Genomic DNA, 15,076 nt, shown 5'->3' on the forward strand with positions numbered 1-15,076 from the left:
GGATCATTTATGACAACTGTATTAAACATTACAGGTATGTACCACTGATCTGAGCAGCAGTGTAAACATCTGCCTCCTCTGGGTTATCCCAGAGGCCACAATTTTCTGGACAGAGCTGTCAATTTTTTTTTTTTATTTATTTTTTAATTTTTTTTTATTTTCAACAAAAATGCTGTTTTCATACACCTGAAACTCCTGGAGATATTTCAGACTTTTTTTTTTCCCCCTAAATTGATTGGACCCAGTTTGGCTCATTGTCAGCCCAAAACAAAGCATTTAATTTTTGGGGGTGGCACATAGCTGTGCCCTGGCTGTGCCCAGCTCAGCCCCTGCCTGCCTTGCCAGGGCCAGTTACCCTTTTGTATCCTTCTCCTCTTTCTGTGGCTGTTGACACAGACCGATCCTGTGGTTTAGACACAGTAAAGCAATTACAGGATGACAGACACTACGTGTCTGTGAAAATTACAGGGTGTTTCTCTGTATGCCCCACACCCTGAATATGTTTCTTCATCTGCTACATATATATAACCTTCCTGCTGGGTATATAATTACAGTTGCAATAAATTCAGGGATGAATGGTGATAGGAGAAACGAGGTGGTAGGAGAAAAATATTTTTTCGAAAGTAACTATATTAAAATCTCTATTTAGCAACTGGAAAGCTGTGCTGTGCCTGCTCAGTATTCCAAAAATGTTTGCAAGCTCTGGACTATCTCAGAATAAACTAATGATGTTTATTTCTCTTTATCATAGTGTGTCCACTCTGGAGAGGGCCACTGTGCACTCACCATTTATAAGAGGAAAACTGGAATTTCATCATTCTGATCTGTTTTCCTTGGAAGACTTGCCAGGGGCCATTGCTCCCATCACCCCAGCTCTGCTCTGACATGTCCCTCTGTGCGTTGTCAGCGTAGGCAGCTTCACTTGTTCCTCTGGGATTCTTGACCCCTGAGTCTGGAGGAAATCAAAAGTCTCACGACAACTGTGTGCCGCATCAGATAACCTAATGAGAGGTCTTGAATCATCCTGTGAGCTTCACCTGTTGTTAGCTTCAGGGTCACTGCCTGAGGCAGACACATAAAACACTGCTGCGTTTGCCTCCTAATAACCAGCAGGCCTCAGCTAGTGCGGCCCACATCTTGCATGTGTGGATGAGGAATGAATATTTTTAGCTTGGCTAATTGCAAAAGTAAGCTCTATGTGAAGTTTTCTGACTCTCTGCCACTCTTTTCTTCAGGAATGCAGATATCTCCATTGCCCTCCCCAGTCACTGAAGCCCTATGAGAAAGACAAATAGTCAGAGGTTACAGTATCCTCTCAGTGTGTAATTTGCTCCGTGGCACCGAATAGTTCCTACAATGCAAGTGTTGGTGTAGTAGTGGTGTTGAAGCAACTATGGGAATAGCTGTAAGAATTTGTGTTCTATGTAGTTCAAAAGTAGGAGCTGACTCAAAATATTGCCTGTGATAACACACAATTTTTAAACCAATTTGGTATCTGCATATCTAATGACAGACTAGTAGATAGTGTGTCTAGTGCTTCTAAATGTCAAAGCAAAGCAAGAATGTTGAAAACTTCATCTAATCCTGTGCAACTAGTAATCAAAGGTACACATGCTGGTAATATAGCTCATATTCTGGAAAAACACTAGCCAACAAAGGATATTTTTTAATGGAAAAGGAACTGTGAGAATGCCAGGGAAATTAATTTTAGACATCTTGTTAAAATTTTCAAGATTGAATGAATAGTCTGCCTTCCCCATATTTACGCAAATTACTGTTCTCTGAGGCTACATAATAGGTTATGTTTGTTTTGTATTTTTTGGGAGGTAAGTGGTAGTTAAACACAATAACTATTTTCTGGCTATGGAAAACTGACCTTTGCGTGCCTTGCTAGGACAGTCTTTTGGGTAAGGCACATTACGAGAATCAGAATAGTAAATGCAGGGAGGAAACTTTTACACTGCAGTCCTCAGCTCTGCAAATACACAATGTCAACCACAGGCTTGGCTGCTCTTCCCCCACTTGCGGTTATCTGCTGCATGGACCTTGAGTCAATCTCCTTCCTTCCTTCCTTCCTTCCTTCCTTCCTTCCTTCCTTCCTTCCTTCCTTCCTTCCTTCCTTCCTTCCTTCCTTCCTTCCTTCCTTCCTTCCTTCCTTCCTTCCTTCCTTCCTTCCTCCCTCCCTCCCTCCCTCCCTCCCTCCCTCCTCTCCTCTCCTCTCCTCTCCTCTCCTCTCCTCTCCTCTCCTCTCCTCCTCTCCTCTCCTCTCCTCTCCTCTCCTCTCCTCTCCTCTCCTCTCCTCTCCTCTCCTCTCCTCTCCTCTCCTCTCCTCTCCTCTCCTCTCCTCTCCTCTCCTCTCCTCTCCTCTCCTCTCCTCTCCTCTCCTCTCCTCTCCTCTCCTCTCCTCTCCTCTCCTCTCCTCTCCTCTCCTCTCCTCTCCTCTTTTCCTTCTTTTCCTTTCATTTTCATTCCTTTCTTTCTTCCTTTCTTTCCCCATATCAATTTCTGTAATTTGTGAAAGAGGGGTTATGATAAATAGCTGACCTGGTGTTCTCCTGACTTCATGGACATCACTCTCTGATGGTCCTTCCAGGAACCCTGTCTTTGGCTAAGGAGGAAGCGGAGAAGCACTAGTTCAGGATTTAGTCTTTGGTTTTTCTTCACTCTAGAGTGATGCTTGATGGGTATTTCTAATGGCTGTCTCTCAATGACTTTAATGGAGCTGCTTTAACAGGAAATCACACCAGGGAATTTAACATTCCTACCCCCACATATCATAAAGGAGTTGTCCTCTTCTGTGATGGAAAGAGGTTAACTGCAGCCACAACAGCTTGTGTGGTATGTCTGCTCCCCTCTAATGTTCTCTGCTTAGACAAACATGAAACCATAAAAATACTCTTTTCTCTCATTATTAATTTTCTTCCTTTCAATCAATCTGCCAAGTGCCCTTAGAAGGAATTTATCCCACAATATGGTGGGTGAGGACCAGCTGTAACAAAATTGTTTTTCTGTGAGACAGAAGGGAAAGCTGGAATTCAGTCTCTCACCAGCATTAACCTTTGTACTTGCTTTATCTGATATGAAAACTGTAACATCAGACCTACCATGCATTTCCTTGTTTCCCTAAAAATCTGTAATGTCTCTTGAGATGCTGTAAGGATCGTAGGAAATCTATGGGCTGCTCTGAAGTTTTTTACTCATACAAATCTTTGACTTCCCTTTACTGCCATGTTCATGTCAGGGGGGAAGAAGAAAACTCAGTTCTTGTGCATTGTGCAGGGGTGCGCTCCTGCTCTTGCGCTGGGACCTTCCTCACATTGTCCACCACGCTCATTACTCTGGACTCCTGGGAACAACCCTGTAGCTTCAGTTGTTTCCGCTCATTTATGTCTGAGGGGCTGAGACAGGTACTTTCTGCCATGGTTCGTGTTAACTTTGCTCTCTGCTCAGGTTTATCTGAAGTTGTAGCAGTACATCTACAAATAGACATGGCTTGAGGATCTTCAGTGCTGGATCTTGACCCAATGGACCAAACACAGATCCAGAATACAGATCAGGTGAGCAGATCTCATTCTTAGACCTGCATTAATTGATCCGGGCAGGTGTACTTCACTGTAACTGGAAAGGAGGCTTGCTGATGATGGAAAATAAGAGTATGACAGCAGGCCATAGAAAATCATGTTCTTCTTGGTGAGGCTCATAGAGAACTCACAGGGTCCCTACTCAGTGGATGGGAAGGCTTTCTTCACAAACAAGGAATAAATCAACATTTTTATGGTGTGAATCATTGAATTCCCTCTTATCTATAATGTTCACAAATTGTGAAATGAATTTTTCCCTCATTGGTCTTAAGAAAGCCTGGTGGTGGTTGACTTGGATAAAATGTTCCCCTGTAGCTGCCTGCAGTGGGTGGGATGAATCCCACACCAGAGTTGGGAGCCAGGGGGAAGATGCCCAGGTCAGTTTTGGGATGCTTGATTATATCCTGTGTGGCAAATAATGTTCTATTTCACATTTTGATTAGTTACGTTCTGAAGGAGAAAGAAACTCTGAGGGAAGATGAGCGAGCTTTGAAATATTTTGTTTGTCAGGGACAACACTGGATAGGAGTACAAAATGCAGAGAAATTCAGTTCAAAAGAAACATGTTATTTGAAGAAAATCAAATGAAAGTCAGTTATTTTAGGAGTTAATTTGTGACAGCCAAGTAGAAGCAAACCCTGCAGATGTGGCAGCCTGTTAGCAGAGTGGGCATAGGGGGTGGGACTGGTAGCAAGTAGAGAGTCACCAAAATGAAAGATGTTCAGCTCCCTGCCTTGACTTCATGTGACAAAGCACAGCAGAGGCTCAGGTCAGGGATGAGACAGGGGCAACTGCAGGGGGTTTCTCTGAGTCAAGAAAGACAGGAAGCAGCAGAAATATAGATAAGAAGAATCTTGCTCTGTTTCTGGTTTTGGTTTATATGTTCTTTCACTGATGCCAGAGTAACTAAAAAGCATAGTCTTAGAGAAAAGTCTTGAAACTTAATAAATATTGTAAAATGGATTTGGTGTTCTCTGTTTGAGCAAATGACAGTTGTCCTGACCAAAAATGCAAATCAATATGATACTCCAGCTAGTAGTGCTGAAACCTGCTCAGAGAAAACCTGTTTAGCCCTGAAATCTCAAAAGTTCTGTGGGAAGGAAGGAAGGAAGGAGGGAAGGAGGGAAGGAGGGAAGGAAGGAGGGAAGGAGGGAAGGAAGGAGGGAAGGAAGGAGGGAAGGAGGGAAGGAAGGAGGGAAGGAAGGAGGGAAGGAAGGAGGGAGGGAAGGAAGGAGGGAAGGAAGGAGGGAGGGAAGGAGGGAGGGAAGGAGGGAGGGAAGGAAGGAGGGAAGGAGGGAAGGAGGGAAGGAGGGAAGGAGGGAGGGAAGGAGGGAAGGAGGGAAGGAGGGAAGGAGGGAAGGAGGGAAGGAGGGAAGGAAGGAAGGAAGGAAGGAAGGAAGGAAGGAAGGAAGGAAGGAAGGAAGGAAGGAAGGAAGGAAGGAAGGAAGGAAGGAAGGAAGGAAGGAAGGAAGGAAGGAAGGAAGGAAGGAAGGAAGGAAGGAAGGAAGGAAGGAAGGAAGGAAGAAGAGGGAATTATTTTGATGTTTGCTGGGCGTAGAGGGGTTGTTCGAGTGCTATGATGCCCTCATTGAATTTAGGAGGGCCTGTATGCAGGCTTGGCTCGCAGCTGGGCCTGAGGGGGAAGGGGGGATTCCTGCTTGAAGGAGAGGCAGATGCAGCTGGTGCCCAATTTCTGCCTTTTCCTGCCATCTAGTGGTCTACCAAAACAGTAGTCTTCAGCCCAACATCTTACGGTGTTAAGAGCATGATCAGAAGAGAGGGAGGATGCTGTACACCCAGGGGAGAGAACAGTGCGAGGCAGGAACGTTCTGCCCCTGCACAGCCAAGCAAGCGAAGCGCTCCTGCATCCTCCCATCCGCTCCCCACGCCCTTTTTTCTCTCTTCTCTTCAGAAGATGGCCAGGCAGCAGAGGTTTTGGTTGCTCATTCAGATCTTGTCTAGGTTGGAAAGAGCTTCAAAGTTTTAGCAGTGGTGATTGCTGAATAAGCTAAGGTTTTGCCAGCACTGAAGTGGAGGATGTTGGTATCACAGCACAGTTTTTTTAGTCCTTGGTGTTACTGGGCTGCATGGAGCAGCATCCTCCAGGCCTGAGCACCCTGATGTGGTCAGTCTGGCCGCAGATGTGCTCCCAGCATTGCTACCAGCCATTCTTTCATAGCAACAGGCAGGTAAAATGCTGGCAAACACTGGGAAAAAATCCCTGATGTAGGCAAACCCCCCTGAGGCCTTCCTTGATATTTAACATGTATTCCCTCGGTAACATCCACTTTTTTTTGTGAGACTTTACCCTCACTTAACTATTTGGGAATAACTGTTAGATTAGGATGGTGGTGAACTCAGATGTCAATGTTTATTATAAAAGGAAACATTTTCAAATGCGAGTGGGTTGATTTGTCATTTATGTCATTCATATTTACCCACTCGTGGAAACTCTACAACTTATTTGTCGCAGCTGAGACGGACAAACGACACTTCTTCTCTGTGTACATTTTTGGTACATTGAATAGATTTCAGGTGTATTATTTTTTCCCTGGAACGATGTTGAGTTGCATTCAGGTTTTTACACAGGCAGCAGTGACTGTGACTCATTACATACTTCAGAGACAGAAAGTAGTCCTGACCAGATCTAACCTTCAGGCTATTGTTTGTGCAAGAAAATTCAGATTATCAGAGGTTTTAGTAAAAACAGTTCCCAGAGGAAGTAGGATGCTTCGACATATTCGTCCAAAATTTCCACATATGTAGAAAATGAAAGACAACAGTGTGCTTTACAAGTCTGGTACTTTCCACCTTACTCTTTACGGTAAGAAGATGAAGTGGAAACAGGCAATTGTTTTGTCTTTTATATTTATACCCTTCCCTCGCCCCAGAGGAATCAGAATGTTTCTCACAGCAGTGGAGTGGGCTGGCAGGTGATTTCCTTGCCTGGGCAGGGGGCTCCCTGGAGCAGCAGGGCAGGGGCTGGCAGCCAGGACCTGTCCCACCTCCCATCCAGGAGCTGGGCAGCCAGGGAACACAGGGGGGCAGCCCCACCCCTAGGCATTGGGCACCTCCCTGGGACTGGGGCGTGACACCAACCTGCAAATAGGGTCAGCTACCTAGCTGTTCAAACCATAGGTGATTAACGTACCCTCCAGGACATGGAGAGGATGTACATTATCATGGCCAGAATGAAGGCTTCTTGGCTGTGGTCTGGAGGGATTAGATGACATGCTCCTTACCCCTTTGTGGAAGAGTCGTGCTCTTTCTGCTGATGGTGATCCTTTTGGACCAAGGGGACAAGAGTCATCTCCTTCTCACCTATGTGGTAGCTGTGGCTACTGCACTGTCCAGCTAGGCAGCACGGCTTCTCCAGCATGCATGACCCTCTTCTAACTATATGCTTCTGTGGTAGAGGATGCCCACCCTGTATATCTGGGAGCTTGTTTGCCAGATAGCTTTTACAGATTTTCATCTAAGTTTTCAAAAGCTCTAAGCTGACTTCTCTTTCTGGTCTGTCTTCAGGCCCCATCCCTTGCAAGTGAGATGTCGAAGCTCATGACTGGATCACTTTTGTCTGGGATGGGGTTTGCAAGGAATTCTTGTGGTCTCCAACTACAGAGCAGCAGGCTGAGCTATTCACATGCAAACTCATCACCAAAAGAGCTCGGCTATATATTTGGCCTAATCATTATGCATTTATGTGGTTTCTAAGGTAAAAGGATACTATGATATGTTTGCAAGGGAAGGAAGGAATAAGTTACATTCCTAGCTCCTCTTTCCACAGTCTTTGCAGTAGGTGTTGGTAGGTATGTCCAGACTCAGGGTTGTCACAACTCCTGGCAAAATAAATGCATGTAATTTGAAAATTCATTTCAGCTGTATAAAGAGTTTTCACAAGCCACGCTTCCCTTGACATTGTGGCCTTAAGATAGTTTTCGTAATAATAATATTGTGAAAGCTTATTATGTAGTACCTGTCTGTTTTCTGGAGCAGGAATGGTGTTTCCAGATCTATAAATTCACAATCTTTTATCTAGCACAAGGTATTGCTTGATTTTCATCTCCCTTGTAAAGCAACTAAGGAATTATTTGAGTACTGCATTTACTTATTCAGAGAAATATGATTTTAAAAGGTAGCGAGTCTGATTTTTTAGGTATTGTGCTTCAGTAAAGAAGTCAACCAGTTTGAGAAAGCAGAAAGAACAGTAAGACTGCTAGTCTGAGGAAGTGTTGAAAGACTTAGGGTCGTTTAGTCTACTGTGAGATGTGAGGTCTTCAAATACACAAATGCAAACCTGTAAAGAAGATAAGAGTAAATGTTCTCTTCATCTGCTTCAAAGAGAAAAAGTAATGGCTTTAAGTTGTCCTAAATGAAAACCTCTATTGGCAGTGATTATAAGATGCTGGAATAGATGGTCTTGAGTGAACAAGAACATCACTAAAGGTCTTTAGAAACAAGTTAGAGAAAGACCTTTTGGGGATGGCTTTGGTATTGTGATCTTGTCCTGGATCACATTGTCCTTCCCAGCCTTCTTTCTGAAGCCTTTTGCTCTGCAGTCGTAGTGTAATTTCACTCATTGTACAGATAGGAAAGGTGGAGTGTTGAAAAGCACCCAGCCCTGAGCAGCCTAGCGTACCTTCAAAGTTGACCCTAGTTAAAGTGCGGGATAGACAAAGCGGTGGCCAGAATGGCCCATCCAAATGAGATCTACTGTGATCTTAAGCATAGCCCTAGATGGTTTTACCAAAAGCAGATGTGTCGTTTTTAGCCAAAAAATTTGTGCTTGGACTTTCAGGCAGGCAGTTCCGTTTCATTATTGAAACTGAGAGCCAGAAATCACCTGATTTCTGAGCAGTTAGCACTCGCATTTCCTAGATCTGAAATGGGTGCATTTTTGCAGAACATGTTGAGAAATCTGTTACAAAACCAACTTTAGGGATGACTTACATTTCTTCCCTTTTTCGCTAGGGAAAAAAGTTCCCAGCGCCTTCTGCGCAGGTGACAGATATTGCAGTGCTGATTCTGATACCAGATATCCTCTTGTCAACAGGAAGGTGCTGAAAACCTCTAGAAGATGAGAAAACTTGGCCTTGTACATCTATCTCATCCAGTTAAAATCTTTCTCTGAGCATTTGTCAGCTTTCACATCTCAGTGGAAATCTACACTTCAGCATGGGCTACACCCCTGGGGTTCTCCAGGATCCGGGAAAGGTTTTTTGCACTTGTTTGGTTCACTTATACTCTGAGCTTACCTCCTGGCACCCACTGCCATAATTTGAGGTCAGCCAGAGTACTTGAAGACTTCTGATTTGTCTCTGGCTTGTTTTTAATTTCTCTTTTGTAGACTTTGAGTTCTGCAGCCCCTCCAAGAAAGAGAAGAAACCACGCTGGAAGATGAAAGCCTTGCATGGGTATTGAAAGCCATTTCCACTCAATCCTTGTTTCATTATGACAAGCCGGTGTCCAAAATCAAAGCACACTTATTACTTCCCATCACTTACTTACAATGTGAGACTACTGTTTTAGTAAAATCTCAGACTTTGGGGAAGAGCAAGATGACAGATCACAGGTGTTTTCAGCCTCTGAGTGATGTAATCAACCATCAATGTGCATCTGTGAAGTTCTCAGCTGGGAAGCTGGTACTGATATTGTAACAACAAATTACATAAGGTCAGGTTTTGTGTCTTTCTTTCCTACAGTGTTGCCATTGTAATTAACCTTTTAAATATGACTTTCTTGAGAATATAGAGGGTCTACTGAAGCTACCACTTCTTCCAGAATATCACAACAGTCAATGACTAAGGCATGGACAAAGGGAGCTGTAAGTTATTATTCAATTCATTTTTAGTAAATGCAATTGAAATTACATTTCCCAAATGTTCTGGACCTCTCCGTAGAATTTGCGAAAATGTGGCATAATGAGGCTAAATCACTGATGTGAAGTTTAGGTAGTAGACTTTTGGGTTTTAACAACTTAAAAAAGGTAGAAAGAAATTTAGCAGAAGCCTCTCCTACTTTTCCATCCTTTCCATAATCCAGAAATGCTAGAAAGTAGGCAAGTTTCTTAATGCACACTAAAAGTCAACATTCCCATCTCTTTTACTGGGGCAGACTTTGTTTTATAACAGGTCACATGAGAGAAAATTAATGTAAACCTTTAAACCCCTGAAGCTGCAGCTAGAAATCCATGAGTAGTGATTTTATGGACCACCTTGAACTCTGTTTGAAGAACTATTGTCTGTAAAACTTGAATACCTACTGAACAGCTACTCTGAGGTGAAGTAGTTCTGTAGATTTTGACAATGCTGAATCCCTTTGTGTTGGGTGAAAAACCTGCTCTTTGTGACCAGAAAGCAAACAGTGCTGAGACCTGAAGAGTTGTGGTCATGGTTTCAGGTCTCAGCCAACAGACACGTGTTGGTGCATCTGGCTATGTGCAGAAATGCTGTGTATGCAGTAGGTGTGCCTTTTTCAGACACTACCCTGACTGAGAGGCAACTTGTCCACAGAAAATATTACTAGCCACAATTTAAGAGGGGAAAACATCGATGGTTATTAGTAGGTTTAAGAGATCCTTATTAGCCAAGGCAGCTTGATTTTAGGAAGCGTTGAGTCCCAGTGCACATGTCTTGCTGTGATGGACTGGACAGATTGTTTGTTAGTTACTGTTGGTTTCTAACCGCAGTATCGTCAAGTTCATTTTCATACACCAGTAGTGTGTTTGTCGAACATGCCTGCCTCTGAATGCCATTCCCCTTTACAAAGCCACAGGGTGAAAGTTGAGTGTTTGTGATTCACTGCCAGATGACAGGTTTGTGTCTCAGCAGCAGAGGTGGTAGAGCTGCAGCAAACACCACAGCCTTGCTGTTGAGTGGCATCTCGGTAGTGCCCTGTGCAGATGTGCAATAACTAAAAAGTGATGCATATACAGTAGCTCATCTAGAAAATCTCATCTGAAAAGATAGTTCAATTTGGTTTACCTGAGAATAGATACCACTTGGATGCAAATGCAGCTGCTATATTGCTAGCTTTAAGCCAGCGAAATTTTACTCATCAATTTTGCAAAATTATCACTCCTGTGTTCTCAATTTTGTTACATCTTGTTACATGCATATGTTTTACTCTAAACTTGAGCTGATTGAGCATGTCTCCTGACTAAAATAAATTATACAAGATGCATAACTAATTATGCAAGTCCATTATAACATGAACTCCTCTGTCTCACAGGCCAAGATTCACAACAGTTAGATGCTCAGTCTCTTAACAGTGTTTCCAATACTGATTATCCCCTGTTGCTTTAGTTACATCACAGTAACTATGGCAGTGGTGTTCTATCCCTGTGACCCCACCGGTGTGTATGTACATATGAGAAGGCAGAAAGATCAGGAGTTTGAAATTTGAATTCAGGCTATGCATGTAATTGACCTGGTTAGTAATGTTAAAGGTATGGTAAGATCTTCTATGTGAAACTGAGAGAATACGAGCGCAGTTGATTCATATGGCTGGCATATGCCATTGACCTGTGCGGATGGAAATGTGGGTGTATGTTGTTCTTGGGCGCTTTCCTTTTCATTGAGGGAGCAGAAATTGCATATTAGCAGGCCTGGCCCAGTGTAGGCTTTTTAAATGGAAAATAGTAGTTGCCACTTAAAACTCACAGAAAAATGAGATTTCTTCATTTTCTCTGTATTGAGGGACATGGGATTGTTTTCATCTCAAGCTTTGTGGCTAGCTCTGCTGTCTTCTAGGCTCTGGTGGTCTTCCTTGGGATCCTTCTCTGGGCACTCTTTCAGGTTTCCCTCTCCTGTTCTCTGTCTCCCGCTGAAATCTGCTCCTCTCTCTTCCCTGGCCACCGTCTATGTATCTGTTCCTGTCTTTGGTTCCCATTTGCCTGGGCTGACATTTGTTGATATGAAGTAGGATAGGGAAGCAGAGCCTTGGAGACCACAGAAGGAGGAACCCTGTGCAAGGAGCAGAACAGGGAGCAGCCCAGTAAGGGAAATGGATGTTTGCCTCTTCCCTCAGCCTGCCTGTGCACCCGGGCTGGTGCTGTGGTCTGGTCCAGGGCTTGGCTTTGGGCTTGCATCCTCTATCCCCTCCTGAGGATATGGGATGTAGGGAGACCCAGGGAATGGTACCACTTGCTTGGACTTTGGAAAGATTGAAGCTGGCAGCACAAGGAATGGCTGGAGTGGAGGGACCAAGGCTTTTGTGTGGTGCTTGGCTGCTGAGTCCCAAACTATCGTATGTTTCCATCTGTCTGTGCTACCCCTTTTCCTCATGAGTCCAGTGCCTTAACAATGCAGGTAATGCAGGTACAGCAGGACCTAGGTGGGGTGGCTCAGATGAATCGAGGCACAGACACTGTCTGTACATCCTATTTCTTTGCATTTTGAGGGCACTCAACAATTTACAGCCCTGGCTACTCCCTTAGGGGTAAAGCAGCAGAAAACTTAGCAATGTAAAACGACGCCTTTTTCTTGGAGGTGCAATCTCCTCTTCTCATGTGCTTTTAGCTGTGACACTCGCTTCTGTGCCCTCCTCACTGTCTGTGAGAGTTACAAGCTAAAATAGGGGTCAGGCTATTGTAGGCATGCAGGGGAAAGTATTGCAAAACATGCAGGTGGAGAAGCAAGGCTCAGCAAGCTGTTGCTTGGTCTAACAATGTGAAAAAGTTTTTGGTTTGTCAGAAGCAGTGCCCTGTCTGATAGACATTGGAGGCCCAAGAGTTGTCATGTAAATAAAACTCACACTATCCTAACTTTTTCATGTCTATAAGGAAGCACAACTTGGCGGGGAGAGAAGAGGGGAAATCACAGGATCAAGTGAAACTAGGTTGATTGATGTGTTTTACTGTCTAAGAGCCCACTCATCCCATCTAATCTTCTAAGAGGCTTGTGTGCTATGCGGATTGCTTGGGAGGAAGTAACCAGTTACATGTCACTCTCTTGCAAGAAGAAATTGCAATGAAGAGCAATAATGTTGTTTTGCTGGCATTAACAGACCTTCAGCTCCACAGACTTTGCTATTTTCCTTCCATGTGGGTTTGTGGGTTTAACTGAGAGCTGTGTAGCTTTGTTTCTGTTCTTCGGGCTTCCTGTGTGACTATACCTGTACAGCATATTTGGTACAAAAATAGCAAAGGGAAGAAGAGGAAAATTATGTGAGGCCCTCACACCATGTCTTAGGGAGGCTACACAAGTGCTATACATCTCCCGTGGAATGGGTCCTGAACCTATTTGTTTCCTTTAGTGCACTGTTGTGATTGTGTGGTTTCACTGCATAGTTTAAGCCAGACTTAGCTTCTTTCAGTTGGATTCTGATCACACAGGGTGAATCATGAGACTGCTCTGCTCCCACCAGTGTCCTGCCCCTCTAGTAGGATGCTACTCTGTGAAATCTGGAGGCCATCCACTGAGTCTTAACATGCAACCATCTTTGGGTGTGACATCTCAAATGTGACGTTATGTTCTTGAGAGGTGACTGAAATGAATACGTAGCACTTTAGGTGACATAGTACAGTCCTTCTGTTCACTGGCAGTTTTACAGCCAGTGGAGGGTGGAAATAAGATGTTTTTTCCTTTATTTCAAAAGGCTGTGAAAACTGAGTGATGCTATACTTTATCGGAATGGATTATCTGCACCTTAAGAGGCAGAGGTTTTCAGTTAGAGCCTTTTGTTTCCCTGCTTCAAAAGGCACAGTCTTTCAATTTGTTCACTTAAAAAATGCACCTACTGCAGGCTCCTGTGCTTTGCTTTCTACACTAGCATGTTTGATGGTAAGGTGGTGAGGTACTTCCTGTTTATCTACAAAAATCTCATCTTCTAAAACAAACCTGGCTCTCTGTGGACCTTGCTAAACCAAGGTTTAGCTTTGCTGTGTGGGTATCTCTTGATGGTGCAATACTTCTTGCATGTGTGTTTGGTCTCATTCTAGGTCTCAGATGCCAGTCATCATTCTGAGGCTGTTCTGAACAGACCTGCTGGTGCTTTCAGCTCTCTGGCATGACAGAGGGAAAGCTGCACGTGCTCAGATGAATGTACAGCAAGGCTGATTGGAAACTCAAGCAGGTAACCTGCCTGTCCCCAGTACCCCTGTTCTCCTTCCTGAGAGTCTTTGGACTCTTCACTATATGTACCATGGTATGGACAGGGTGTTGCAAAGCATCTTTGAGAACCATATTGTTTCATGTGTACTTGCTCTGTGGAACGATGTACATATTACTCTTTCCCTTCTGTCTGCAATGTCTGTATCAAGGTAACGGAAAGCAATTAAAGAAGTTTCATGCCTTTTCTTCAAATCCATGCAGGCTCCCCATTGAGTGTCTGTCCTTGTTTTTTTAGTTTAAGATCACTGAGGTAGAATCTGTTTCAGAGAAACCTTCTTTTTCATATTCTGAAAGCTACTTGTAGTCTATGAAAATAATTATACCTTTATCAGCTGAGCAATAAATGCTACTGAAGGTCTATTTCTGGGCCTGTTCATACCTAACTTCCTCCAAGTTTCACATGAAATAATTAGTCTCTAGATATACAAGGACTAGACCACTAAAACAAAAAGAGCAAACTGAATTTTTCTGGAAGAGAGTTTTCTTTTATTTTTTTTTTTAATGAAGATTATTAATTATTTACTGGATTGATAATTTACATATTAAAACAAAACAAAAATTATACAAAGCAACAACAAAACCAGAAAACAAACAAACAAAACAGTTACGAAGGATTTTTATCCATGCAGATACTGTGATTGGGTTCAAAGGTGGGGAGGAGGCAGAGCACAAGTGTTCCATAAGTATAAAAAAACCATCTAGCTGACCAAAGTGGCAGGGAATGCATATGTGCTTAACAACTTTGATGTCAGCCAGAATGATACCAAGATGAAATATGAAGAGAGGAGAGCCTTACTTTCTTCCATTAACTTGGGTGCAAATTATGTGGTGCATTATGTGCAGCCTGAGACCTAGTACATCCCTTCTTTTCAACTGTGGTGCAAATTTTTAACCAAGTTAAAGACTCTCTGCTTGCTGTTGTAAACCTCTGGTGCAAATATTGCTAAGAATAATTTTCTAGAGCATTATTTTGGCAGAGCAGATGCATGGTATCCAAGCTAGAACTGAACAAGTGGTGTAGAAGAAGGGTGTGAGCATTCTTTTCAAATGGCACGTTGATCTTTACCTCCTTTTTATCTTCTTTCCTGCAAACCTTAGCATGAGGCATAATCACTTTTCTGTGCCAGTGTTTGGAGTACAACTTAGTATGACACTGTTATACAAAGTTATTTTTGAACAAAATATTTTTGTTTTGACTGGGGTCAGTCACTGCTGATCATTTGTTATTTCCATTGAATCATCATGGACAAAAGAGGTATGCAATAACTTAGCTAACCAACCATCCCACCAAGAGAAAAACACAGTGCACTATATTTCAATATTTTCTCACACATTTGTGAGAATTCTTTGTCAACACAAAACAACCATCTCTGCCTTTCCTCC

At 43.3% G+C, this 15,076-nt stretch overlaps 1 protein-coding gene across 4 annotated transcripts in view; it reads left to right on the plus strand.

The window, feature by feature from the left end:
* LOC136111310 (OX-2 membrane glycoprotein-like) overlaps positions 1-13,885 on the plus strand; it is a 50,390-nt gene extending 36,505 nt beyond the window's left edge. For all 4 annotated transcript variants that reach the window (XM_071813798.1, XM_071813804.1, XM_071813791.1 and 1 more), the window contains exon 6: positions 13,522-13,885. In XM_071813798.1, the coding sequence (XP_071669899.1) occupies positions 13,522-13,547 (26 nt within the window). In that variant the 3' untranslated portion in view covers positions 13,548-13,885. The remainder of the gene's footprint in view (positions 1-13,521) is intronic.
* Positions 13,886-15,076: the final 1,191 nt, after the last annotated feature.

The sequence above is a fragment of the Patagioenas fasciata genome, chromosome 1 (genome assembly GCF_037038585.1).
Source record: "Patagioenas fasciata isolate bPatFas1 chromosome 1, bPatFas1.hap1, whole genome shotgun sequence".
Classification (NCBI taxonomy): Eukaryota; Metazoa; Chordata; class Aves; order Columbiformes; family Columbidae; genus Patagioenas; species Patagioenas fasciata.